Genomic DNA, 27,778 nt, shown 5'->3' with positions numbered 1-27,778 from the left:
ATCCCCAACAGTCTTCTTGTTGCAGTAGTCATCATGGTGATGATTTGTGTTTCCCTCCATGTCATGTACCCATAATAAATTCTAACAACCCTCCCCCATCTCTGTCTCCGTCTGCCCTTTATTTCCTGCAGTAACACAGACGTGCACACAGTAGCCTCTCTACTGAAGCTGTATCTCAGAGAGCTGCCCGAGCCCGTTGTCCCCTTCCACAAGTATGATGACTTTCTGGCCTGTGCCAAGCTCCTCAGCAAAGATGATGAAATGGTAAGAAAGAGTGCTTGACGAGTTTCTTTTACCTGTTTCGTACATATTTTATTACTCTACATAAAGTTTTTCAAGTGATATATCAAAGGGTGAGAGTGCTGAAAAGTCCTACTCCATGGAATGAAAGGGTAAGTTTGGTGTTTCTCAACCTGGACCTTAGTTTCCCATGTTTTTGTATCTTAATGATTAATGGTAACAACGAGTTCTGAAAGCTGTCCAGTATTGAGTGAGATCGCTGCAAAACAGGCTGCACGGTAGCCAATCAGGGCATTATGGGGACAGCACATTTTTGTCTAAAAAAAAGTGCGTGAGATCCTTTTGTTTAACCAGAAACAGCTCTGAAATCACTATCACCAAACCTATCAGACTCAGTTTTAATTAACAGCAACTTTATCAATATAAACACACTTCATTCAAAGTCCACAGAACCAAAATAAACCTATAAAAGCCATATTGGGTATTTCAACAAATACCAATTCTGGTAAATGTGAAAACATGCAGGCTATATAATGGCTAAAATTACAGTTTATTGAAATGGAGCCTGGTGGGTTTGGCAATGGTGATTTTGGGGCATTTTCTGGTTAAACAAAAAGGATGTTACTCTTTTACAAAAAGGTCGACCTCTGTAGAGACTCTTTCCATAATGTTGACACTTGAATGATAATCTGAGCCTGTTGGTGGGAAAAACAAGTACTTTCAGTGGACGTAAATTCATGGTGCACAAATGCCCTGAGTGGTTACTTTGCAGTCTGTTTTGCAGCGGTCTCTCTCTGTACTGGACCAATTTCAAAAATTGTTGTTCCCATTAGTCATTTAGACAGAAAAACATCAGAAAACACGGTTCAGGCGGAAAAATATTCACATACTCTGCTCCGCTGTTTCTCAGACACTGACTTTGTTGTGCTTGTCTTGATTTCTAACTTCTAATAGGATGTTTTCCACACAATATAGATAATGCTTCACAGCAGGGGACAAGTCATTATATTCCCCAAACTGTCCAAAACATCTTTCTCTCTTCTTCACTCAAGAGTCGGAGTTTATGCCTGTGTGTGTCCCAGTGATCGGGTGTTTTTTTGTATTTAAGTTTAACATCTCAAGCATGGATCAGAGCAGCCCTTTTTAACCTCTGGGGGTTTTGAACTGAAGAAGGATCACTGTGAGCCGAATCCACGATATTCCTGAAACAAAAGTTAACAGATTGATCATGGATTGCAGCAGGTTTTTGGTGTTAGTAAATCTGTGAGTTCACTTCTGATTAAACAATGCTGATGATACAAATATATAGAAAGAATGTAAATCATCACACTGTTTAATAACTTTTTATTTTATTTCCTTTTTTTCTGAATTTGGAAAAAACAATTACATGGATTTTCACAGGAGATAAAATCCTCATAAATACAAAAACACGTTTCGTCTGATTGTAGAGCATGTACATTTGTGGGAGTACATCTAGAAAGTGATGGGAATTTGAGACTCCTGTTTTTAGATGAAAAATAAATTCTTCTTTTTCCTCTAAAAATAAACATCCTAACATGTTTTTAATGAGCCTGCTGAGCTGTTGATTGAAGTATTGTTTCTCTCATCAGTGTTCTTTAAAAGTCCCCAATCATATTTTTAAGTGTGTGGTTAATTTATTTATTTATTTTTGTCTTTTTCATTGATTTCTTTTATGCTCTCTTTTGTGTGTTAGTGATTGAAATTACCTCCATAATTTGCAGGGTATGAAGGAGCTGAAAAAGCTTGTGGAAAATCTACCTCCAGTGAACTACAACCTTCTCAAGTACATCTGCAGGTATTCATTTATTGTCAAAGAGGGTTTTTTAAATAATAATTATTACTAAACAATCAGAAATTGACATTTTCTTTTACCAGATTTCTAGACGAAGTCCAGTCATATTCAGGAGTGAATAAAATGAGCGTCCAAAACTTGGCTACAGTCTTTGGGCCAAATATCTTGAGGCCGAAAGTTGAGGATCCAGTCGCTATTATGGAAGGTCAGTACTCTCGCTGGTTGCATTCTGTTCAGCATAATTGAATGAGCATTTTCAGGCTGTTCTAGTGCACTGTTCATACGCACACCCACCAAAAGTAGCATTATATGAGCTACTCAGCATTGCTTAATCAGGAGCTAGCAGTTCAAGTTTAAACTGCATAATGACTAAAATCACGTGACCAATGTGATGATGGTGGTAAAGAGGGAAAGTCTGTGTAAGGAGGCAGGTGAGGTTGTGGATAGGTCAAACAAACACAGGACTTTTCCCTAGGAAACTGGTATTTGGGACCGTAACCTAAACCTAACCTATGTAACGCAACCATGTTTCCTTTCAACGTAACATTATGATGACGTTTTTTTTCCAAAACCAAATCTACATAACTTAACTTGCCTAAACGAAATCTACATAACCTTACTTGCCTGAACCTAACCTACGAAACTTTACATAAGTTGCATATATAATGTTACAACACCATTCTTGGAGCGCTAATTCCTAGGATACTATATAGTTGATTTTTTTAAGACATCATACGAACACTTGTATGAGGGTATGTTTACATTTTAAAAGTAAAGATAATGATTTGTGGTCTTGTGTTTTCAGGCACTGTTCTGGTCCAGCAGCTCATGGCCGTTTTGATTGGCCGCCACGATGTGCTCTTTCCCCTGAGTGAGGACAGCCCCTCGGCCCTCGAGCTCGTCAACAACAACAACGTCGAGCTACAACGGCGACAAGCCAGCACAACTACCTCCGCCGTCACTACAGCGTCTCAGAACACCGAGAACAACAACACACAGGTGGTGCGGCAGTGTGTTTGGGAAACACCTGAATCTCCTTCGCACCGCCAACATTTAGACAACAGTGGCTCCCCGCGACCGGCAAGCCCTCGCAATGGTGTCATAGGACGTTTTGACGTCACCCGCAGTCCACCACTGACTGTTAAAAAGAACCCTGCTTTTAGTAAAGGCAGTGGGATTGTAACAAACGGCTCTTTCAGCTCCTCACCATCTTCAGACCCCTGTCAGGAAAAGAGCCAGACTTTGAGTGGTGGTGGGAGTTTACCATTGCGGCGCAATGGGGCGCTTAAGGGCTCTGGTACAAAAATGGGCACCAGTGGCGTGACGAGTGGAAGCAGCTCTGGAGGGAATGGAGTTGTGCGCATGGGAATTTCTGGTACCGATGTGGTCACAGGGAACAGCCGCAATGGTCTTTGGGTACCAAACGGCTGCGTCACATTACGAGAAAGCAACAAAACGCGTGACTGCTCCAGCGGGGATCAAATAACAAATCAGAACCGTCTGTCCACGTATGACAATGTCCAGTTAAACCATCAGAACCTGCAGCAGAACCACGTCACCAGCATGTGTCTAAACAGCAGCTGCGAGGACAAGCAGAGCGTAGACAGCGCAACCTGGTCCACGTCCTCATGTGAAATCTCTCTCCCTGACAACTCCACTTCCTGTCGCTCCTCCACCACCACCTGCCCCGAACAGGACTTCTACGGAGGTCACTATGAAGACCTGGATGGAGCAGCACAGGACAATGAGCCTCCCCAGACTGGTGGAGGAGGAGACGGCGAGGGCAGAAACAGCAACAGAGACGGAAGTGGAGACGGAGCAGGGAGGAGCAGTCGGGGCACCAGCAGTAGTGATAATAGTGATGGTTACACTGTTGGTAACGGACCCGGCAGTCACAGCGCTCTGCACAGTTTGGTGGCCAGTCTTAAACAGGAGATGAACAAGCAGAAGAGCGAGTACGAGGCCAGGATAAAGAGGTAAAGTCCCATCTCTAAGAAATAGCATTTTTTATTTTATTGACATTAGAAGGAACTTGCTAAAGATAAATAAACATGGCTCCTTGTTTTACCTGTCGTGCCGTTTATCAATCTAGATTGTCTTGGTGTGAGTTGCCAAGTGTTGCCAAGTGAGAAATCGGCCGTAGAGAACAAAACATAACATTTCAAAGGCAGTATAATGCAAAGGGAAATGTGCTAGAAAAGTTGTGCGGTGGAGAATGTGTTAAATTGTATATATATATCGTATAATTTCACCCTAGTGTTTATGTGTTTTTGTTTACATTTTAGCCAACATCATAGCAAAAAAAAAAACAGCAGCGTTTAGCAGTATATTGACTGTTGAGGAATAACCTTTTATTAGACTGTGCCAATGTACTGAGGTGCAGTTTTTATTAACAAAGTCTTGTCTAACAAAGTCCATGTCCTTGTTTTGTTGTGTGGTTTTATTTTATTTCTGTTTTAATTATGTGGCATATTTTGGAACAAAAGGGGATCATTTGGTAAAATACTGAATTTGTGATACTGATCTTAGGTGCTTACCTTGAAACTATAATAGTAATAATGCTTGTAATGTTGTGCTATTATATTTTCGTTTTATCTGTGGCATAAATGGGCTTGAATGATTTCTCGGACAGTATACCAAAAGTAGTCATTGTGACAGGCCTAATAAGAAAGCAAGACTGGATGTGGTTTTATGTACAGAATATCCTGTATGATGTAAAAGCAGTGAAGCACAAAAGCTGAAGTGTCATTTGTCAAGCTTAATGAAAATGAAAATGAACTGCAGCTGACCCTTACTGTTTGGTGAATGCTCTCTCTCCTCCTAACTCTGCGTTAAACCTCCTTTTGCAGCTTGGAGCAGCGTAACCTGGAGCTGGAGACGGAGATGGTGAGCCTCCACGAAGAGCTGGACCAGGAGAGGAAGAAATACACCATGGCTGAGATCAAACTGCGCAACGCTGAGCGAGCCAAGGACGACGCTGAGCGGCGAAATCAGATGCTGCAGAAAGAAATGGAACAGTTTTTCTCCACGTTCAGTGACCTCACTGCGACTGGCAACACCCCAGCTGCCGACCCCCGCCGACCAGATCGTAACAACGCCATCTGGATACAGTGAGGGAAGACTGGAAATGGTTTAGTATACGATGATGAACATTGAGAGGGCTCCAAACAGGATTTGGCGGCTGGTTTTTTGAGGGAAAGTTGGAAAGTTACAAAAAGGTTAATGGCATGTTTTAACTTAAGAAATAGGAGGTGTAGGGCTAATGCAAGCCACCTGTATAAATGTGAGCATCACCTGGAGTGATGCCAGACTGACATTATCTGTAAATACAGCATTATTTAAACGGCTTACGGACTCTCTAACTTACACAGAAACTGTGCTGGTGGTCACTCATCTGACTACAAAGAGGAGTAAAGGCACAGTACGCCGCAGTCTTTGACGATAGATTAGTGTTGTAGCTGTTAGAGCCTCATTGGAGGAGAGGCAAAAAAGGTTGTGGTCAGCAAAAAAATAAAACCTTGGACCTGAAAACACGAAAATGACACAAAAATGCCTCCTTTCTTAAGTCACTTTTAAAAATCTAACCAAAAACATCTTGTTTCATGTTATTCTGTATCGTGTACATAGAGGGAAACAATGCAGAAAAACATGTGTCATATGTATGTAAAAAGAAACATAAATGTTTATCTGATATTTAAGCAAAGCTATCAATGTGCGATATTTTCTATTAAGATTTCTCCTTGCACTTGTGTCTGTTTAGTCTTTGCAAGGCGGTACTGAATGTTCTGTCGGTCAATGTGTGCACCATTTAAATTGGACAATATACTGTATTATGTGCCTGTGCTTATGTGCTGTTTCATTTACCCCCATGACCAAAAAAAGAGCCTGTACTGTAAATATTTTCTAGATAATCGTAAACACTACTTGTTAGCCTGCTCTGTGGTTTGATGCGGATGGATTCGGCACGTATTGTATTGATTAAAGAATGTTTTGTAGCTTGTAAAGATACATTTTAAAATTTGCACGTTGTGTCATTGGCATAAATCCCTGATAAAATGCAACACCTATTCTGAAAATGTTGGGACACTGTGTTATACACAAATAGAAACAAAATGCAATGATTTTCAAATCCTTTTTTAAACTATTTTCATTTGCATAAAGTCCAAAGACAAGATACTCAATGTTCAAACTGATAACTGAATTGTTTTATGTAAAATATACTTTTATTCTGAATTTGATTCCTGCAACCCACTCCAAAAAAGTTGTAACAGGACTACCAAAAGACCTGGAGAGTTGTGGAATGCCAACAATGCCAGTGCTACACCAGTTTAGAACCTTACACAGGTAAACTGTATTTGGAAATCATGATTTTATGTCCTCAAAGTTAAAGAGAAAAAAGACTATTCAGATTATTACCAGTGCAAAGTTCAAAAGCCAGCATCTGTGCTGGTATAGAGTTGTGTTGTGCCCATGGCATGACTAACTGAGACATCTGTAAAGGCATCATGTATGGTGAAAGGTTCATACAGGTTTTGGAGCAACATATGCTGCCATCCAGACGATTTTCTTATTTTTAGGGACATCCCTGCTTATTCCAACAAGACAATGAAACACATTGTGCACATTTTACAACAGGGTGTCTTCATAGTAAAAGAGTGTGGGTACTAGACTGTCCTGCCTGTAGTCCAGACCTGTCTCCACTGAAAATATGTGGTGCACTTTGAAACACATAATAAAACTTTGGAGACTCTGGCCTGTTGAGCAACCGAAGTCCTAAATTAAGCAAAAATGGGTAAGAATTTAACTTTCATAACTTCAACTATTAGTGTCCTCAGTTCTCAAATGCTCTCTGAATGTCATTAAATGAAAAAGTGATGCAACACAGTGTCAAACATGCTCTTGTCCCACAGAACACGTTGCAGGCATCCAATTCAGAATGAGTATATTTACAATAAAAAGAATAAAGTTTATCAGACTAACCATAATAATAACCATTAATATCTTGTATTTGGATAGTAAAGTAGGTCAAAATGGATTTATAAATCATTCACACAGCATCTCTACTTTTTTCTAAATTGGGTTTGGAAGAATATCTGTAGAAAATTATGAATTCCAGCTCCCCATTATCAGATGTGTAGCTGCTGTCATATTATGAATCCTATTGGGAATTACAGTCTGAGCATACCAGATGCCAGATTTAAAAACACTCTCTTGTCATCTTCTGACAATTTATTCACCTGACACAACTGGTTTTCCTCTTAAAGTAGCTCAGAATAACAACCTACCTACAGCAGCACTGAGCTGTGTTTGTGGGTCATAATGTGAAAAAAAATGTGGATTACAGCATCAAGTGTGTCAACATTGGGGACATAGATAGCAAGCGTTGTGTGTGCATGATGGTGCATGAGTCCATGCTGGGCCGGTGTACAATAAGTCAATGTCTGCAAAGTGACTGCATATTGATGAAGTCTTTATGAGTGAACTTATGTAGCTTTAAGCCAAATGTAAACACACAATGTGGATTCACTGATGGGTACAAAACATCTGACCCGAGCTGGACTTCTTTTCCTCTGAAGACCAGGTCCAATTTAAAAACCTGCTGCTGGCCAATGCAGGACATCTGGAATGTGCACATGGAGAGGAGAGAAAAAAGTGCCTGAACAGCTGAAGGAAGGAAAAGGAGCCTGCGCTTCTCATTTTGCACCCTTCACCGGGAAGTAATAGGCTTAAGTCGAGCTGACAGTGGCACCTCGTTCTGTGAATTCCACACAAAAGAGCAGATTATGGACACAGGGCAGGAGGGACAGCAGGACTGGGGTAGTGGAATATTTTCATGACATGATACTTGATACACAAAAGGACTAAAAAGGACAAAGGACAAAAAAAAAAGACTTAATATGAATAAAAATGCATTTTCATGTGATACTTTCTTTGTTGTTTACTTTCAAAGCAACTCTTTTAAGGTTGCAACTTTTTTAACGGGTGTGGAGAAAACAGAGTTAGTCCCATATTAAATGCATGAGTTGATATTAGGGCTGGCACCAGTTACTATTTTCATTGTAGATTGTTTTGATTAATGAATTAATGGTTTCATTTAAATGTATGCAAATTTATAGTGATATAAAAGGGACAAAGGCTGCAGATCCTCACACTGGAGAAGTTTGACTAGATATCACTTTTTTTTTTACATTTAATGATTGTTGTGGGTTCATTTCCAAGTGAATCCTGTGTGATAATTAATAAGGCTGTTTGGTGTGAGATAATCCTCTCATATGAGAATATGTGAGTGTAATCAGCCCAAATATTTTTATAACAAACAGTCCACAAAAGCTAAAGGAAGACAACTAAACCACATGTCTTAGGATCCCTTTTTACTAGAGAAAAAGTGATGATAGAGACAGATAATAAGACTTCATCATGTTATGAATCATTTTGTATCTCAGTATTGATGTATTGTAATTGTAATTCTAATGTATTGTATGTACTTCTGAAAAATGCATCACATACAAGACATGAATGTCGGCTTATTTAGAAAATGTCCACCAATTCTAAATACTTAAATATATTAATGCAAAAAGTCCTACAAAAATCCAGTATTGTCAAAAGTAGAGCAGCTCAGGGACATGCTACCTTGCTTACAATTGCCTAAAATACAACCAGGGAAAGTTACCACCAACTACTTGCGATTCCTTAAGTACTTAAGAACAGTACAGTACTTAGGTACTGAACTTATGTTGTTTAGGTTTGTATAAACTTAAGAATATATACGCAACACTTTTGTTTTTGCTCCCATTTTTCATAGATTTAACTTCAGTGTCTAAGACTTTTATGCACATAAAAAAATATTTATTCCTCTCAAATTTCTGTTGCAAATTTGTTAAAATGTCCATGTTATTGAGCACTTCTCCTTGTTCAAGATCCATCCACTCACAGATGCCACAGGTGTAACACATCAAGATGCTGATTAAACAGCATGATTACTACACAGGTGTTCTTTATGATACTTGTACTCCACTACACGTTACAGGCAAGTATTGTACCTTTTACCACCCCACATTTATTTTGAAGCTTTAGCTACTTTGCAGATTCAGATTATTTATTCAAAATATGAATCAACTAATACATTATGATTTATTGTTATGGATTCATCTACCCAGCAGTATACAAAGTTTTTGTATTTCAATTTGTGGTGTTAAATTATGGAATAGATTAAAAACAGAGTTAAAGCAATGCTCAAACATGAAACAGTTTTTAAAAAGTTTATTAAGATATGATTTTTTGTAGATACATGGGCAAAACGGGGGGTATTATTATTAGTATTATTATTATTATTATTATTATTATTATTATCTTTTTTCTCTATTTTCTGCATTTTTTGTCCTTTTTCTAAATAACAATGTAAACATGTTGCACATAGAATATTACATAGAAACTTATTTTTGTAAAAAATGGAAGCAAAGCATTTTAGCATTTTTTCAATAACTGATAGAGGAGGGGTGGGATTTAATGAGTTTTTACTTCCTCCCACTCCTTTTCAGATATGTTTTTATGTTTTTGTATAACTATATTATATCCTTATTCTATTTCATTCTTTTTTTTAAATATACAAAATAAATAAAGTTCAAATTCAAATTAGCACTTTAATACTGATACTCATGTACCTTTACTTAAGTGTTAAATGTAGGATTTCCTACTTGTAGAACAGTTTTTGTCACAGTTGAATTACTACCTTTAATTAAAAAAAGATATGAATTATTTTTTCTTGATAAATTTACATTATTTCATAGTTGACATCCCTATATTCCCCACGTCAAATACGAACATTGCACAAAAGCAGGAAAAGTCATGGCAAGTAACTTTCATGCTGCACCACCATAAAGCATTTTTCCTATTTTAAATGACTCTGCTTTAGTACTTGCTGATGGATGACAGCCTTTAAATTGTGAGTTAAGCAGATGCAATGACTGGAATCTGTGTAGGTGGGACTCAATGTCACTGTGACAGTTTGGACAGATGGTTGTTATGGAGGAGAAGACCAGAAACAAACATAGGCACGAAGAAATCAACCATAGTCACTTCACGTAAAGAAGAAAAGAGTACACCCCTGTCCAAGATCAAAGATTTTGTTTATTTTCAATCACATACATATACTATTTTTACATACACAGTTCCTTTAAAATGTTGTGTTTACAGTAACAGCTTTCAGTATTTTTTTTCTTTTTCTTTTGCATTTGTTTTGACTTTATTTGAAACGCTATAGCCTGAAGCTTTGAGATCAGCGTGAAACAGATACAATTTCTCTTTTTTTTTCTTTTTTTTCAACCTGACAATGTCAAAAGAATGATTCAATAAAACAGCACGGAGTAAAAGAAACAAGAGAGAAGGAAATTGTAAAAAGAATTGAAGAACAACATCACCTGATTCAGATGAGCTATACAGGGTTTCATCATTGTAGAGTTCCACATTTCAGTCCAAATTTTTAAAGACTCTTTTTAAAGATTTTAGCATCACCTGGCCGTCGCAGTAGCTTGCCTCCCTGTCTGAGTGCAATAACGTGTTTATTGCATTATTGGATTGTTGTTATTTACAATATGCCATGAAAGAAAGAGGTTAAAAGCTGGGGGTCACAAGTACTGAGTCCAAAGATTTTATGTTGGCACAGCTGAGTACAAGATGTATCCTAACTTGTGATTGGCAAAAATATTATGGCTGAATGAAATCAGCCACCTTTAAGTTACAATTAAATGGCTAACAAACATGAATTTGGCTAAATCCTGAATCCACAAGATTATAAATCCCTTGTGACCAAAAATTAGGAGCATGGACACATTTCTAATCCTAATGTTTATGTGACTGAATGTGAAAACTCACATGGACCACCTCCAAACACATGACCATACCCACTCTCCATCTACATTCTTAAAAGCGATCCTACAAAACCAAGAAACAAAAATGTGAAAAAACTCTTTAAGAATGTGTTCAGATTGCCAGATCACATCTTCCAATTCAATTTACAGACAGTTTGTGTTGAATGCTGGTCAATTTGAGATCACACACACACACACACACACACACACACACTGATGACAAAGCTGAGCAGCAATGACGTGAGTGAAACAATTCATTTCTACATTCAGTGCTGACAACCCAGCGGTTAGAATCATCTTTCAGGTGCATTAAATGGGACTAAAAGCACCGTTTTGTTTTTTTTTTATTATTATTACAACAGAATTGTCTGGAGGGATGTTTTTATAAAAAGATCACATTCAGAGAAAGAAAAAAAAAGACTCGAAAAGAAGAATGTAGTTCAGATGGTTAAAAATGCCCTGTAGTTATAACTGCAACAGTATTGTGAGTATTTGTGGTTGTAGGAGTCGTCCTGAAACACTTAGACCCCTTTTCACGAGAGATTCATCAGAACATTTTTCAAAACACAAAAAAAAGTTCAAAGTTGCACCCTGTTTTTGAAAGATTGCCCTGGCCAGACCCTGAACAGAAAGCCAAGCTAGCCGTAGCTTATTCTGGAGACGCCTCCCTCAGTTACCCTCTTAGCTCTGTGAAGGTACTGCAAGTCTGTGTGTGCTTCACTGTACACAAGACACAGGCAGATAGAGTGTTAACAAAGTAGCTATTAGAAGTTATGTATATAGTTTTGTGTAGGATGTTTTATGTACAGTGCTTTAGGTAGACTCCATGCAGAATGTAAACCACTGTGCAGCTGAACCGGAGAGTGAAGAGACACAGTTAGACTGTCAAATGACATGTTAAGAAACAAAATATGGTAAAATGTCCACCTAAGTGGTGCCATCTCGAGGATGTCTCGACAATGTCACGACTGGCGTCGGACCTTTGTTCTAAACTTGAAGAGATATGAGTCATGCAAGTTCCATTAGTAGTGTTGTTAACAGTGTTTTGACATGCTAGAGACAAACACAGATGTCCCTGTTTGTTTCATTAAAGGGGACATATAATGCTCATTTTCAGGTTCAAAAATATATTTTGGGTTTCTACTAGAACATGTTTACATTCTTTCATGGTGAAAAAAAAACAACTTGATTTTCCTGGAACACCTGTATTCACCCTCAGTCTGAAACTCCCTTTTAGTGCCTGTCTTTTTAGTTTAGTTAGTTGTCTTTTTAGTCCCCTCCCAAGAAAATCAAGTCTACTCTGATTGGTCAGGGTCTCTGGGTCCTCCACATCTTGGTGTCTCTGCACTGTGTAATCCAAAATCCGCAAGAAATTAACATTGGCAACAAAGATTACTGGTTTCCCTGATGTTGGCATGTAGCTACATGTAGCCAAGAACTTTCAGACTAGGAATGACTGTAATCGAGTATAGCTGCACTTTCTACTGTGAAAAATCACCATTAAAATCTTCTAAACACCACCAGACATGTTCTAGCAGGAATGTAATCTGAAATCGGGTAGAAATGAACATCTTCAACAAAGACTACTGGTTTCCCTGATGTTAGCATGTAGCTACATGTAGCAGTGTACCTGCAGACGGGGAATTACTGTAACGAAGTGTAGCTGCACTTTTTACCATGAAAAATCAATGATAAAACCTTCTAAACCAAAGTCTTCACAGCCTGACATGTTCTAGCAGGAACAGGAGTGATGGAAAAATTGACAACATCAGCAACCAAGATCAAACGTTTCCCTGACGTTAGCGTATAGCTATATGTAGCAGTGTAGCAGTAGCATGCCTGGAGCAGATAACCATAAAATGAAATCCTTCACGAGCTGACATCAGCTTGCTCGACAGTAGAAAACACTTACATACAGACATTTGTCTATTTGTCTGATAATTATGAACATCCGACACTGTTACATTATATATATGACAGAAAATCAGGAAAAGCATAATAGGTCCCCTTTAAGAGACAACGTAAGCATTCTGTGTCTGAAAGTGTTATCGTTGTACCTGATTGTCAAGTAATGACAGGTAATGCAATTTATTATGCAAACTCTGCATAAAGTAGGAAATGATCCGTTTGTTTTGTTCACGCAAACACAGCTTTCTTTTTTTTTTTTTGCACATCTTTCTCTCAGAATTATTTGAACAGAAATTATTCTTTGCTTGTAAAATGTGATTACTGAACCCAGCATCTGTTAATGGTTCGTTGCCCATAAACCCACACAGCCTGCATGAGAACATGGAATATGTCAGTGGAAACCAAGATAACGAGAATTACTTAACTACGGATAAATAACACACACACAGATAAAACAATGTATACTGTAGATCACCTGCTTCTAGTTGGAGTGTATTTTACTGTAAAGCATGAAAGACAGTGGTAGTAACACCTTATTGCAACTGTCAATGCATATTTACAACTGTAGCTAAAAACGTTGTTGTGAGCAGTGATAATTGACCATGTTTTGGACAGGATGGACATCAAATGGCCTCGACTCTGTGTGAAATATCAAAGGTTAGATATGGCCGACAGTGGCAGGTTGTAACTGGACGGCGGAGTGAGAGACAGAGTGCACTACAGCTGCCAAGCCTTTGCAAAGTTCAGTTTGAACAATGCATGCAAGTGTTAGTGCCCCAGTTTGAGAAAATCTGGTCACACTGTGGAGATTCAGTTTGAAGGAGAAATCAATATGAAAAATGGCAGAAATGTGTAAAAACTAGTATGTCTTAAGCCATAAATCTGAACAAAGCATTTTGACTTTACACCACAAAATGTCTCTGCCACTGGCTAAAACCTAAAGTTAAAATGCCAACACCTGGCCAATCTTTGTTTTTTTTTCCCATAAATGTTTCCACCAGCGTTGGTGTTTTGGGGATTTGTTTTAAGGCAGAAAAAGTAGAAGCAGAGGAAAAAATACCAAAAATAATCTAATTTCTGCACTTGCAATGCTTCATTCCAAAAGGCACTTGCCATATTCAGGTTCCATCTATCAAAATAAATAAATCAGTAGATAATATTTCAGCTAAGAAATAACGTCGTCAGTGTATCTGTTGGGTAGCCTCTATCCAGTTCCGTTTCTCATTGACAAAAACATGGCGTTTTTGTCTGGTGTGTCGTGAAATGATTTCCATGAGTTAACAATAAAACGATACATTGCTACGAGGTTAACACTCATCGCCCGCCTTTACACTACCTACTGCATCATTTGTATCCCTTTCCGTGCACCCTCTATGTTTCAGACAGTCAAATAAATAAGAAATAGTCTCCTTGTGGCAACACCACAGTGAAACAGACCAACCTCCTGTGCCTATGAGGGGTTAATGGTACACAATGACATGCAGGGCTGTCGGCCAGCCCGTGGGGTGGTGGAGGGACCGATCATACACTGCCAAGAGAAATAAAAGGGACATTACACACAAATCAGACTTTTTAAAAACCCCTTAAAGGTAATCTTATGAAGTCTGAGCACAATCAAAATAATTTATCTCAGAGTGTACTGACCCTTTAAGTCCCGAACTCAGCCCTGACATTTACTAATGTCTTAATGGCTTGCCTGTGGTTAACACACACGCACACATGCACGCACGCACGCACACACACACAAACACACACACACACACACACAGTCATCCTATCCTGTGCCCAGACCCCCCATGTCTGGAGTTAGTTTACATCGTATATAAACAAAAGTCTCTATACAGACTCATTTTAGCATACAGTGAGATTAGCATTGTTTTAAATCTAATCATGCAGGACTACAGCAATAGGCAGGGGGCAACTGAGGTGGAAAGCGGTGATGTGGCAAGGTGCGCTAGTCAGAAAAAAAAACTCCCAGTGTACTGGCCATCAGTCCCACTCTGTGTGCCCTTCAGCTGTACAGAATTACAGTATTTACAGGTAGTGCAGGGAGCGGCCCTCTGCGTGAGAGCGACTACGTATCCCTGCAGAATAACCACATAAAAACACACAAATCAGGCAACCTTACATTGGGGATTGTGTCGGGTGGGGATGAGGGCGTCGAAGGGAGAGCCTAGAGGTCAAAATACAGCAGTGTCGTTACATAAGGGTTGGATGGGGAAAGGGAGGGAAGGAGAATGTATTGTACAGTAGTGATGAGCAAAATGGCAGCCCACCTTGCCACAATGATTGGAGCATAAATGCTTTTGTAAGGAATTGGGAGACCAGCAGCCAGCCAGTATGCACTTTTACAGGAGATGCAAGTCGAAGCATTTGGTCATTTTGTTTGGATGCCATATACAAGATATGTGGGGTAATATAAGCAAAGCAACTAGAGGATCATTAACATATATCTCATTTACTTCAGTTTAAATACCACTGCTGTTTTTGAATGACAATGCACAGGCTTTAGATTTCATCATTTCAGATTCTGTGTTTCCACAACTCATCTTTTTGTTCTTAATATATTAATTTTGATCTTTACTCTTTTTTTTATTTATCTATATATATTTTTTTTTTTTTTGCATTTTCAGTCGGTCATTTCGGTTCTTCACCTTCGGAAGAACATGGGGTTGCGCAGGCAGGCGGCTAGTCACCTGCAACACCCCAGGGGTCCTGCAGAGGTCTCCAGGCTGCTGTCAGTGTCTGAGGCCAGGGTCTGGTCGGTGGACATGGAGGAGATGTCGTTTATGGAGGAGGAGGGAGGGAGGCTCTCGCTGCTGTTCACGGCTGCACCTGTGCTAAGGGAATCAACAGCAGCAGGGGGTTACAACGTAAAAGAGTCCTGGCTAAGATGGTAGCAGAAAATAAAACCGCAGGAGAGACTTGTTCAGTGCACACAGAGGAATGCTGTAGCTGAAATTTGTTCAGTGAGATCAAGACGTCAACAACAACAACAACAACAACAACAACGCCTATGGGGCACCACAATCACAGTGTGTCTATATGATACACGAGTAAGGAAGGTTTTGGGTCCAATGGATTTCACAGGAAAGATCGTCAGAGGCTGCAGTGTTTCAGCAAACCAGCGGGCTTGTAATTCATGTCAGCAAGCGGCTAATTGATAGTTATTCATTTTAGTATACAATACCCAGACATGGCTAGGATTTTATTTTGCTCTGATGCCATAAACATCTGATGGTGTGACAGTTTATATGATTTATGGGCAGCCCGGTCGCAGGAAGAAAATGTTCGCATTGAACATTTCTGCAAACCACAAATACATAACACTTGCACATTTAATATCGTAAGTGTAGTATATGAGCTGACTTCAGGAGGTGTAGGGAGATGGTTTGTCACCTAGGTGTGACGCCCCCTTAGCTGCAGACCACTGTTTGAGACCAACAACAAAACCGGTTGTGATTTATGGAGTCTTTGCTGTGTTCCCAGCAGCTTGTCAGGCTTGAAAAGTGGCTGCTTTGTAACAAAATATTTGCTGCTTTTCCTCCCAGGAAAGGGTTGGTTGTTTCCCAAAACATTGCTGTTTTTCATGCCTGGATTGTGCCCCTCAAACAGGGTATTTTAAGCCAAAACATGATCTTTTGACAATAACCAAGTGGTTAAGCATTGCTTAAACCTAAAATTTGAATGTTTGTGCTATGTAATAATGTATAAATGTGACTTTGGTTTGCATAAACGTTCAATGCCAACATTTTTTCTGGGGAATGCGTTGAGCTGGGCCTCATGGTAAGCAATCTTTAATGGTGCTTTTTTAAAACTTTTTTTTAAAAACTTTTTTTGGCTCCAGCATTCACCCATTTTTAAATTACGATCCATTTTCTCTTATCGATCTTGTTAAGAAGTCAAAGGTGGAAGCAGCCTGCGGTAAACGTTTTTGAGATTTCATTAAAGAACTCTTAATTCAATCTACTTAGCTGCTTATTTAGTCATTAGTAATGAGATTAACACTTCATTAAAGAGCTTGGATATCCCTGTTTGATTATTCTCTTGCATAAACAGACTCTCTCTGGACCTGATGGTCTATTTGATGTCCAGAATTAAAAAGATACATTTAAATATTTGAATATTATTGAAGGATTGTAGGTCAAAACCACAAACTGTACATAAAGATGGACAACATGTCTGCACTCTCTCTTACTGCACAAAAATAAAGCTAAGTTACCCCGGATACGGCAGCTGCCATCTTTCGCTAGAGACGCCATTTGGAGTCAGAGTCTGCTCAGTAGCGATCTGTGTCTTATTTAATTTCTGTCCATACACCTGTACAACAATTCATAAACAGCGCCATTGATTATTATTATTGAGTATTCAATAATTATTTCTAACCAAATTATCAGAAAAATAAACAATTAAACAAACACCAGCATGATAAGAACTACCTACAATCTTTAGGAAAAATGCATTTGATGCGTTGTTTTTGTCTCATCTGCTGACATGAAGGGGGTGGCCAGCCACCAGGGGGCGATCCAGATGTTTTGGCTTCACTCCGTCTTTATATACAGTCTATGGTTAAAACATTTTTTCAATGTTGCATGGATTCAAAGAAAACCTTGGAATAGCAGATAACACCTAAGTTAATCTCCACTTTCAAAAAGAAGTCGAGCAGTTTGTACAGCACTTTCATTAAATCCTCAGTGAGTGGATTCTGCTGCCTTTGATAAGTTTATGGACAAATCGATATAAAAATGGGCAGCCTGCTTTTGCCGTGTGAGTCAAAAGCCTGATTAAAAAGCACGAGAATATATGAGTATTGCCAATATTAAGAAATTGCTCAAACAACAGCTTTTACTTTCAAGCATACAGGTCCCCTAACCTCCACAGAAGACACGTACAGAGCCGGCAAACTGTAAATCTGCTGTTTGTGTCTGTTCCCTGTGGGAGGTAATTGCTTAATGGAGACTGGTGGGCACTTCAGCTGACCCAAAATAAAACCGAGAACAAAGCAGGATTAATGACTGGCATTAATTCCAGCAGTCACTTCACTTGCAAATTTACTTACAGTAAATACATCAGAAATATCTGTTAAAAGTCACCGTGCGGCCGCAGCATAAGTTGAAATCTTGAAAGATGACTTGAACATAAACCAAACTCATAGTAGTGAGACAGATTATGAAAATGAACCATTAATTATCTTTTAAATCATAAATTAATGGAGACTAATCTTGGGAGAAATGCTGGCCGAAGTTGTGATGTGAGATTATAACTCTTGTGTGCCGTCTTGGCACTGTTAATACAGTCTAAATCATTTCTTAATCTTGTAGCGTACAGCCAGCCTCTGCACTCAGTGACCTCCTCTTTCAGTTTGCACTTTTTGAAGTGATACTTAATGTGTTAATAATATTGTTAATATAGAATTTGGTACAGAAAACAGAAACTGTGGTACGGTGCCATCTCCACAAATCATAATACAGCATTAAAGAAATCTCTTAAAATCTCCATCTCGCACACATAGTGACACAAAAAGATGGACTGAGGCAATATATGTTTGCTAAGCTCTTCTCTTTTACTGCTGCAGTAAAACACAGCCGTCTGCAGTTCCTGCACTGCACTGTGCTTGGCATCAGACACGAGGGCAGCCCCTCTGCTTAAAGGAACAGTTTGCCCCAAAAATCTGGATTGTTTTGGTGTGAATAGCCAAGTGAGATATCAGCCATAGATAGTCTGCCTACTCTCCAGTATAATGTATCAAGATGTCTCTCAGCTTGTGTTGCTCAAAGCACCAAAAAATAAAAAAAACTTTTGAAAAACTCAACAGCAACGTCTCTTCACAGAAATCATGACCTGGTTACTCAAGATAATCAACAGACCTATTTTCTTAAACTGTGTCACCGAATCACCACTTCCTTCTGCGCAGTGATACGGTCAGTGGGTGGAGGTAGGTAGAAAGAAAATAGTCCCTACATGAAACTGCTCACAAAAGGTCTGTGGATTATCTTGAGTAACCAGGTTATGACATTGCTGTTAAATTTAAATATTAATATATTTTTGGCGTTCTGAGCACCACTAGCAGAGTTTCATCTAGTTCCGTTATATTGGAGAGAAGGGAGACATCTCTAAGAGCACCAAAGGTAGGAGAAAAATATGTGTTTTTGATTTGGGGTGATTTGTTCCTTTATTTACAAAAACCAAAACAAATTGGCAAATTGCATCAAGAATAAGAAACATGTAAGTCAGTCTGCTGTGTCGTGATGCTTCAGACTTTTGGGAGGACTGGACTGCATGTCTGTATAAGACTCATTTAGGTTGTTGTCTGTATTTACTTGTTGGGTTTATTATTAAGAGGACTGTGTTCTCTCCCTCCTGTGTGTCTGTGCTGCTTTCCCTCATAAGCCCATCTACACACCTGTCCTGCATCAGCCTCCTTTGTCCCTCTCAGCCAATCAGCTCCCTGCCTTTATTCTGCCTTATTCCCCTCACCTGAGCTTCTCCACACTTTTTCCTCACCTGCTCTCTGTCCCCTCGTCAGACTAGTTTGAATTTAAGTCCTGGTTGGAGTATTAATTTAATTTAGTCATGTTTAATTGCTGTTTTCCTGAAATTAAGGGTCAGCTTTTTGAATTCCTGTTACTTACATTCTCTTGCATTTTGGACCACCTGCTCCTTACCCCCTTGACTACTACAATGTTTAAAGTGTCATCTTTCATCTGTCATATTTCAGCCTAAAGACATGCAACAAGCAGACACACTGCTTATGCACAGTTTAAACTAAAAGTTGTCTCAAATACTCAAGGCAGAGGGCTTACAGTGTAAACTTTCTATAAGAAAAGGGTTTCTATTCATGGGTTTCCCTATAATGAGGGTATATGAGAGATGGTTTCCCTTCTCAGTCACATGTGGCAGTTAGTGCTCCTAGTCAGCAGATGCTAGCTTTAGTTTGTATTTTTTTAATCTTCAAAATAGATCTCTTTGTTTTGTTTTTCATTTGTTTTTTAATGGCTGCATTTATGCTATTTTCATAGTGAAGCGTGGGTGGCCTGGTCTATGTGCTAACATGACTCCATACTGCCTCTCTGTGGCAAACTATGAGAGCAGCACTCGCTCTGCTTGGATGTCCTTTACAGACAATGGAAGTGTTTGAAATGTCAGCTGCGGCTGAGGACAGAAATGTCCTGTGATGGACCTCAAAAGGACCCAAACCTCAAGTCATGACATGTTATACATATACACATACACACCTCTTTAAGTGCACACAACATCTGCTGTTAAATACATAGAAAGGCAATCTTAGCAATTACTGATTAAGTGTCCATCAATTTCTATACACCAGGCACAAACACTAAACAACATTTAAGTTTAAAAACGGGAGATGCAAAAGACAGGGACACATGGTCAACAACACGATGGGTTTCTCTAGTTACAAGTAAACTCCAGTAAGGTTATAGTAAATTCACTTACAGAGCGATTAGGGTTATGCACTGAGAGTACCTGAAGGTGAAGGCTGTCCCTTCACAACGCCATTCTTCGTTCTCTCCTCAAAGTTCATCACCTCTTTGTAAATTAGTTCTGCCAAGGAGCAAAGTCGGGAGAGAAAGTCATTAAAACATTAAAAGTGGTAAAAAATACATCCATATACTGTATACAGGCCTTTTTGTTACAATAACATTTGGTGATTTCCTGTCAACACTCATTATTTGTTTTTGGTTTGAATCAATAATTCTCACCTTTCCATTCATCAATGGAGTGTTCTCTTTCGTCCAGCTGCTTGTCGTAGATCTGAGGTGGAGGCTAAACGGGAGAGAGTACAAAATTTTAGTGATAGTTTAGTTATCAAACCAGCAAACAAGATTCATTAACATTATATTAATATGGCTAATATCACTGGATAGTCCAAACGAAATTATATCGATACAAGTCATACAAAAGTCTTAGGGACTGTTCTGTATTTGTCAGAGCAGGAGGGTGGCAAGGGTGTGACATCATTTTCTTGTTGTTGTTGTTTTTTTTTTTAAATATTATGACCCTCCTCAAAGCTACAAATATTCTTCTTTGAGCCTTCCTGAGTGACTCCTTCCACCATAAATAACCATATTTCACAGTTTCTGGCTATGATAAATGCTGTGATTTTGGAAATTTTTGAAGCAAAAAATGTCTACTTGCTGATTTTGGAGTTCTAACAGTATTTAAAATAAATACAAAGTACAACAATTTCAAGCTGAATCTCCCTCCCCTAAGCAAATTAAAAAAAAAAAAAAAACAGCGCTTAAAAAGATATTTGAAGTGCCTCCCCTGTTTTGCACCACCCCCTCCCCTCTCATAAACAAGAAACAGTCCCTTTGGTAAGTTTACAAAATGATGCATCAAATACAGCAACATGAAATAGTTGACAAATAAATACAAATATGGGGATGAAAAAATATCTGAATATGAGAAATGCATCTGACTATTGATTAATTTGACACTTTAACTTGCACTGTATGAACACAAAGACATGATGGGGCACATAGTAGGCATATGTGAATTATGAGAAAAACAATGAAGAAAAATAAACAGTCCGTGCTTACTTTAGCCTTAACTACATAAAATGGTGACTTATTTACATAATTTGGATGTCAATACATTGTCCTCACACACATATATCAAAATATTACAAAAACAACTGACAGACAGTGAGATAAGAACAAATCTGGTGGGTTGGTTGTCCAGCCGTGATGTCCTTCTGCCATAGGACTGTCATTTTATCTAACAGGACACAAATATGCTGTCTGGCACCCAGTCAACCCTTCTGATCCTGCCCCAGACTCTGACACCATAATCTCACTGTAGGTGACAGGACCACTCATAAACCTCTCTGATGTGACCTTGGAGGGACAGTTACATGTCTGCATTCAGCAGCTACAGCAAGTCAGAGAGGAGAGGTTTTTCCTCATACAGGGATTTATCAAAATATGCTGAAAGTATTCTATTCTACACGTATATTATGATTGTTTTTATTATTATTAAAGATGCTGTTGGTAACTTGTAAAAAAGATAACTTTTTTCATATTTTTCTGATACTGTCATTATATTCACACAGCACTAATGAGACAGATAATCTTTGAAGATAAAGAATCATACTTCCCTGCCTACTCTGTTGCCTTGTAGCATTTCTAATGGCCTTACTGCATATAGACAAAATCAACCAATCAGAGCAGAGGAGTCTCTAACGCACCTGTCAATCATGCCAATAATTGCATGAACTGCAGTCAAACTTTCAAACTTTGCAGCACTGATCAAATATGAATCGAGGTTCTGTTACTGCATTGTCTATTTCTCACTTTAAAAGTTTTCAGGAACATATTTTAGTGCACTGTTTAGATGTAAAATTAGAAAATACTTAGGTCAGGCCAGCTGCTTGGTACTTCAGTGGACTGTAGCTCCTGAAATATGTCTCTGAGAAGGCATGAAATAGGCAATGCAGTAACAAAATCTTGATTCATATTTGATCAGCGCTGCCTAGTTTGACAGTTTGACCACAGTTCACAAGCAATAACTGACATGATTGACAGCTGCTCCTCGACTCTGATTGGACGTTTTTTAGCGAATGCTATTATCAGCAACTAAGAAGAGGAGGAGGGCCGCAGTATTTTCAAGGACTATCTATCTCATGTTCTACTTTCAAAATATAGTGACAGTTTCAGCAAATATGGCACTAAGTTATTTTTATAAAGGTTACCAACTGCTTGACAATGCTGAACCAAATATGTCTACTTTAAAGCTTCAGTTGGTCACTTTTATGAAAATAAATTTATGTCATATATGCTAAAGCTGTCACTATATTCTGAAAGAAGTAACTGTCAAACTAGGCAGCACTGATCAAATATTAATCAAGATTCTGTTACTGCGTTGCCTCTTTCTTCACGTAAATGTTTTTAGAACCATATTTTAGTGCACTGTTTAGCTGTAAGATGAGAAAATTAGTCCAGTTGATGGGCGATGCTTTGTACTTTTGGGCACACACTTTTTCATTTTACAGCTAAACAGTACACTAAAATATGTTTCTGAAAGCACAAGGTAAGAAATAGGATGTAGTGTCTGATCAGTTCTACCTAGTCAGACAGTTTGATCCGAATTTTTGAGCAGTGATTGGCTCAGCCCTGATTGGTTGTTTTCTTGGCACATGGTAGATTCTAGCAAATGCCATTAGGAGCAGTAGAAAAAAGAGGACATGATTATTTCAGTCTTTGTCTCACGTACTTCTTTCAGAATATAGTGACAGTTTTAGCAAATATGGCACAGTTATTTTCTTAAAAGTTACCAACTCTAGCTATCAAGATTGACAGGTCTGAACCAAATATGTCTCTTTTAATCTTCACTCTTTGTAAACAAAAGACCCATTGAATCATTTTTTCTTTGATGCAGGGCGGGCGTTATTTACCATGGATATTTGGATGAGATCTCTGGCCTTCATCAGCATGAGATGACATTAGAGAAAGGGAAAACAGCAGAAAACGTGTTGAAATGCCATTCACAGCCATATCATACATACCACATCAGCTCTAACAACAAAATCATCATCAAAAACCATCAACAGCTAGACACCGTAGACAAGTCATGAAACCCTCTAAAAATGAACTACAATGGAGGTGTGTTGTGTGGCGTCATTACAACCAGCGGGATATTCATTAAACACTAAAAATTCATCACCTGGTCATGCACTCATTAGTGTATTGCTGCAAGTAGAAGTGGTATCTGTGTGAGCTTTATTGAGCTGCAGATGGCTTTTTCCCAATCTCACTGTCACCTCATACTAATGAGGCACTGATGAAGAAATTAGACTTCACCGAATAAACCAGCAACACCACCACTCTTAGGCTACAAAACAGAACAATGCACTAAGTCGCTTTTTTTTTTTTTAAAGCAGCACTAAAATGAACAGCCGTGGAGTAAAAATTGGGGGTTATTTTTACTGAACTTAAAAACTATCAAAGTTCGGATAAAGAATAAAACCATAAGTGAGAGAAAATGAAAAATGAGGTGTGAACCAAAAAATCAAAAATGCACTGATGCAGCAATTATCACTGATACAGATGTCGTATAAAATCTACCATTAGCGTTGTAAATCATAATAAAATGAGGGGAGTCATCATTGTTTTTTGTATGGCAAATATAAAGTTAACAGTGCTGACCAATCAAAGGAGAGAGGATTGAGTTTTGGATGGTAATCAATATACAGCTTTGCCAAAGGCCTACTCACCGCCTCCACCTCAGCTGGATCATACCACACGTTGATGTAGGGGTGCTGTAAGGCTTCGTCCACCGATATCCGTTTAGCGGGGTCGATGATCAGCATCTTAGACAGCAGGTCTCTGGCCTGGCTAGCTGTGGTGTGGAGAGGAAGACAAAAACATTTGTTTGGCATCATGAGGCAAGAAGATTTTCCTCTGCGCTTACTAATGTGCCAAAAGGAAACTGGAACACAACAAAGCAGAAAGGGAGGAAGAGAGAGAAGAGAGACAGAAATGTCAGGGATTAAAGGGAATAATAAACAACAGCAGCTTTTCAAAGGAAACCAGAATCTCACAAAGCCTCAATCACATGTGGATTAGTAAATATGTGCACCATTTTTACAGAGTGAGAGCCTTGGAAAAGAGTATTTGGACTACTTATTATGAATTATGTGGGCAAAAGTGATAATTTGTATGTAGGACAGATAACACTTTATCAACCATTGAGATATCTCTGCCTCTTTTATGTAATTCAAGATTCTGGCTTGTCCCATATACAGCATGTATCCAGGGCCACATCTAGCATACTTGGCGTCCCAAGGAAGCTGCCCTGGCCCCCAGCCCACACCTCCAAAAAATATTATCCTTAATATTTTTCTGCAGTTATTACAAACTAGAACAAGAGCTAATGAAAAATCAAGACAATTAAACAACAGCTATAAAACACAATTAATAAATAAAAGATTTAAAAGAATACAATATGTGCAAATTTACAACTTTATTTTTTGATACAGCATACTGACTGGCTTTTGTATTTTCTTACTCCAATGTCCTCCACATAAACTCCACTCCACTATACACATCATCATTTTTTAATTTAAATTATTTTTTTATAAAAATGAAAAAAAGAGGTGGCTGGCTGTCTGTCCCCTATAGGAAAATCTGCTGCTGTATAGAGTCCTGCTGCTACTATTTATTTCAATTTTATTTTGAATTAATGCTAATTTATTTTGAATTAATGGAAATGCTCAAGCCCCTAGAAACAGTGCTGGGCTTGGATGCCAATTTTAAAAAGTAGCCAAACATGCTATTACAACATCTGGGTCTGTCGTGTGATACCATGGGTCTCAAAAAGACTTATTACCATAGACTTACTTTGCAAAAGACACACATGTAGTTCAGTAAATACATTTTTTTGAGCATCACAACACCTGCGAAATGACTTGTTTCACCACCAGGATTTTCTCATTCGGTCCAATAACATTTTTTAAAAACCTAGAAGAGCCAAATTTTTCATCCCCATTAAAGTTAGCAGAGGGCTAAACCAGAAGTTAGCTGTTCGGCCACCACGATGGCCCTACCATGCAGAAGATCTGGGTATTTTTATAACACGAAAATAGAGATTTTTGGCTTCATGCACCACTGAGCAACTTTTAAAAGAAATGTATAGTCCCGCCTCCAGTGCTGTATCCACTTCTCTTTATCTTTATACATCCATGGTCTTAATCATTTTTGTTACAGGCTGACACAATGCATGAAATCTAAGATATTACCTGCTCCCACTGGTGTCTTATGTAGTATTATAAGGGCATCAGTATGTAGGAGGCACTATATCTTTAAAAATGTCTTCCTACTCCACATACAAAAATGCCATCAGCATCAGCAGTCGCTTAGTTGCTCAGTCTCTCTACCTGCAGGCTTTCTTGGACTGATCTGAAATCGAGAACCCTTAAACTACACACTTTCCCTCTCCTACACATGCTGACCCCATTATAAATAGCTCTACAGGGGCAAATGACTGAAGACACCGAACCGGGGAAGACAGATGAGCCGGGCGCACCCGCTGCATTTTGCCACAGCATCACCACATCAATAACAAACGGATGGTAAATCTGTAAAAAGACTCCTGTGTCGCTCTCCTTCCACCTTTCCTTATCTGTCTTTCTTCTCTCAAACCCACAGTACTGTCTGTCTGTCTGTCTCTTCCTCCCATAGTTCAACATCACCAAAGCCCAAAGGATGTCTGCGTCAGTTCCTACCTGTGACAGTACAAAACATACAAAACAGCCGCACTTCAACCCGGTCTAACACCCTCCCACACCTTCTCTCTAGGTGCATCTCCTTTAACACTGTCACTCCAGCAGAGAGCAGCCAGCATACAGAAGTGATTCATGAGAATTTTTACCAGACAGGAGCTCTGATGTTGGAGCGAGGAAACAGAAAAAGCATATTTCGCTATATCTCAATGGAAGGAGTACCCAGTTTTTAAAATGCACGGGGGAGAGTTTACACGTCTCAGCTGAAGAAAGATATGATGTCTTGGTTAACCCTCTGCATAATAATAGATTGAATTCACAGAGGCAAACAGAATGCCGTTAAAAATATGTTTAATGTTGAGTCTTGAACTAAAAAAGCATACGAATCTACAGCCACACTAGCTGCTCTGTGAGGCTGTATAAGCAGGGTGTTGCTTAGAGCTAAATGTTAACACTATAAACTTACATGCGCATAATGAAAATTGCTAACATTATATTTAGCAGGTATTATGTTTACCATTATAACTATCTTAGTGTTGGCATGCTAACATTTGCTAATTAGGAACAAACAGCTGATGCCGATGGGATGTTATTAGTTTTGCAGGTATTTGGTTATTAAACCAAAGTGTTTGACCTTATGACCTAATGTACTAAGTCAAATATGAAGGGATAACCATAGTTACTGTGATTTATCCTGAGGGATGTCTGTTATAGATTCCATGCCAATCCATCTAATAGTTGAAATGTGAATCTGGTCACAGTGGATTTCTCACCTTTGAGTTTGTTGTGCTCAGAGTCAGCAGGGAAAAGGCAGTCGGGGAAGAGCTTGGGAAAGGTCAGCCCTGCGTACTTTGGCCGGTTCTCAACGTAGTTCCTCACCGTGGGCTGAAGCTTCTTCATGAACTCTGGTGAGGGCGTGCCCAGCTGCTCGATCACTTTGTTCCACTGGTCGATGTCTGGCGTGGTTAGGATTAAGGGAAACACATGTGGAGTATGCAGCAGTATGCCTCAGTGTCCAATCAGGTACTAGTCCCACACAACACTATTTAGGGCAAGTAAAATATGTTCATCTTTTGATTTACTAGTAAAAGGACACATCGTTATAATAACCAAGGTTGTTAAACGAAATAAAATAGAGTATCATCAGCAAAGAAACAAACAAAAAAGTATTTCTTAACTCATAACAGATCATCCAACTCTGAAAGAAAAATCAGTGATGACAAAAGGTTAAGATGTGTCTCATAAAGTGAAAACACCATTCTGAAATTTATGGGCCTCAATATGCAGCCAATATCAATCGATATCAATCACTAATCAATATTTATATTACATTCCAATTCCTTCCCTTGTACTGCTTTCACTGCCATTGGCTTCCCTGAACTCAAATACATCTCTAGTGATTCACTGAGATTACACTTACGCCTTGATATATATATACACATATATATGTAATATATGAATATATATGAAATACTCACTATATTTCCTTTACAGTGTTGAGCTTGTACTGTGTGGTTTTCTTTAAATGTGCAAATGTGGTTGTGGGGTGTGTCTACTTGTGTTTTCTCTCCTTGTTGGCAACAAGTACTTCCTCTGTTACTCCCCCCACACACACCCACACACACTCTGACTGCCCCCCTCCCCGTGTTCTCACAGAGGATGCCAGTTGAGGCAGTTAGCTGCCAGGGCCACCAGAGATCCCCATTACTT

At 38.8% G+C, this 27,778-nt stretch overlaps 2 protein-coding genes across 16 annotated transcripts in view; one reads left to right on the top strand and one right to left on the bottom strand.

Annotated features, from left to right (window-relative positions):
• The window catches only part of arhgap24 (Rho GTPase activating protein 24), a 94,859-nt gene extending 86,938 nt beyond the window's left edge, over positions 1-7,921 (top strand). For all 7 annotated transcript variants that reach the window (XM_088071286.1, XM_042509460.2, XM_088071287.1 and 4 more), the window contains 5 exons: positions 132-264; positions 1,983-2,056; positions 2,137-2,258; positions 2,859-4,029; positions 4,903-7,921. In XM_088071286.1, the coding sequence (XP_087927412.1) occupies positions 132-264; positions 1,983-2,056; positions 2,137-2,258; positions 2,859-4,029; positions 4,903-5,167 (1,765 nt within the window). In that variant the 3' untranslated portion in view covers positions 5,168-7,921. The remainder of the gene's footprint in view (positions 1-131; positions 265-1,982; positions 2,057-2,136; positions 2,259-2,858; positions 4,030-4,902) is intronic.
• A 2,239-nt stretch (positions 7,922-10,160) lies between these two features.
• The window catches only part of mapk10 (mitogen-activated protein kinase 10), a 50,369-nt gene continuing 32,751 nt past the window's right edge, over positions 10,161-27,778 (bottom strand). For 4 of the 9 annotated variants that reach the window (XM_042509123.2, XM_088071289.1, XM_042509125.2 and 1 more), the window contains exons 9-14: positions 26,842-27,024; positions 24,062-24,186; positions 23,243-23,269; positions 20,550-20,613; positions 20,314-20,391; positions 10,161-15,663 (exon numbers count right to left, since the gene is read on the bottom strand). In XM_042509123.2, coding sequence (XP_042365057.1) covers positions 15,521-15,663; positions 20,314-20,391; positions 20,550-20,613; positions 23,243-23,269; positions 24,062-24,186; positions 26,842-27,024 — 620 coding nt within the window. In that variant the 3' untranslated portion in view covers positions 10,161-15,520. Of the gene's footprint in view, positions 15,669-20,283; positions 20,392-20,549; positions 20,614-23,242; positions 23,270-24,061; positions 24,187-26,841; positions 27,025-27,778 lie in introns of all 9 variants that reach the window. The other 5 variants (XM_042509124.2, XM_088071290.1, XM_042509126.2 and 2 more) reach the window with 4 other exon arrangements.

The sequence above is a fragment of the Plectropomus leopardus genome, chromosome 20 (genome assembly GCF_026936395.1).
Source record: "Plectropomus leopardus strain MGB_pleo_1.0 chromosome 20, ASM2693639v1, whole genome shotgun sequence".
Taxonomy (NCBI): Eukaryota; Metazoa; Chordata; class Actinopteri; order Perciformes; family Serranidae; genus Plectropomus; species Plectropomus leopardus.
Note: the sequence above shows the minus strand (reverse complement) of the source record. Positions and strands in the feature narration are given on the sequence as shown.